This window comes from Cebus imitator, unplaced genomic scaffold (genome assembly GCF_001604975.1).
Source record: "Cebus imitator isolate Cc_AM_T3 unplaced genomic scaffold, Cebus_imitator-1.0 Scaffold75, whole genome shotgun sequence".
Taxonomy (NCBI): Eukaryota; Metazoa; Chordata; class Mammalia; order Primates; family Cebidae; genus Cebus; species Cebus imitator.
In genome coordinates this window covers 5579330-5580339 of record NW_016107390.1, presented here as the reverse complement: position 1 = coordinate 5580339, position 1010 = coordinate 5579330, and the positions used below count along the sequence as shown (strand labels likewise).

Sequence of the window (1010 nt, the reverse complement as noted above, 5' to 3'; positions counted from 1 at the left end):
GTTGGAAGTGCTTAAAGGAGAACCTGATTGTGTTATATAATGAATTTAAAGGGATTGTACAGCAGAGGCGCTTATCCTCTTCATATCCCTCTATTTTGTCCAGGTAGAATATTTTTGCTCTAATAATCGGCACCCTAAAAATACCCAATTTATGTTATTGTATTTTGCAGAGATTCCGAAAAGCTTCCTTCTTCTAAGAAGCCCCTGTCCCCAGTCAGAGATAACATCCAACTAACTCCAGAAGCGGAAGAGGATATATTTAACAAACCTGAATGTGTACGTGTTCAAAGAGCAATATTCCAGTAAATGCAGACTGCTGTGAAACTTTTGCCTGCGAGAGAATCTTATCAATTTGAAGTCCCTGTTTGGGAATGAGGCACTTAACAGCCTGAAGGATTTTTCCTTAGTTCTGTGCCGTTTTAAAAATAGAACACATTTTGTATTATTAACTTCGTATTTGGGGTTGTGGTTTTTTTTTTTTTTTTTTTTTTTTTTTTTTTTTTTTTTTTTTTTTTTTGTTTTTTTTTTTTTTCTCAGCTTTTTATATTTTTATAAGAAGCTAGGTAGAAGAATAATCGTATCTCTGACAGGTTTTTGGAAGTTTTAATGTTAATTGGGAAAATCCCTTTGAGTTTATAAAAATCGACTCTAAATATTCCTGTGATGTTGTCAAGTAGAAAGACAGTAAATGGAGAAACCACAGTCCTAGAGGAAATCGCTGTATTTCTCCAGGCTTTAAAGTTTTCCACTTGCCTTTCCTGTCCTTCCTTCAGGGATACATTGAAAATAAAGTTGTTAGGGCTGGGCACGGTGGCTCACACCTGTAATCCCAGCACTTTGGGAGGCCGAGGCAGGTGGATCACCTAAGATTGGATCACCTGAGGTCAGGAGCTCGAGACCAGCCTGACCAACATGGTGAAACACCCTGTCTCTACTAAAAATACAAAAATTAGCCAGATGTGGTGGCTGGTGCCTGTAATCCCAGCTACCTGGGAGGTTGAGGCAGGAGA

The 1010-nt window shown here is 38.3% G+C and overlaps 1 protein-coding gene across 2 annotated transcripts in view; it reads left to right on the top strand.

Annotated features, from left to right (window-relative positions):
• Window positions 1–452, top strand: part of EXO1 (exonuclease 1) — a 39614-nt gene extending 39162 nt beyond the window's left edge. For both annotated transcript variants that reach the window (XM_017532113.2, XM_017532115.2), the window contains one exon: window positions 171–452. In XM_017532113.2, coding sequence (XP_017387602.1) covers window positions 171–306 — 136 coding nt within the window. In that variant the 3' untranslated portion in view covers window positions 307–452. The remainder of the gene's footprint in view (window positions 1–170) is intronic.
• The last annotated feature ends 558 nt before the right edge of the window (window positions 453–1010 follow it).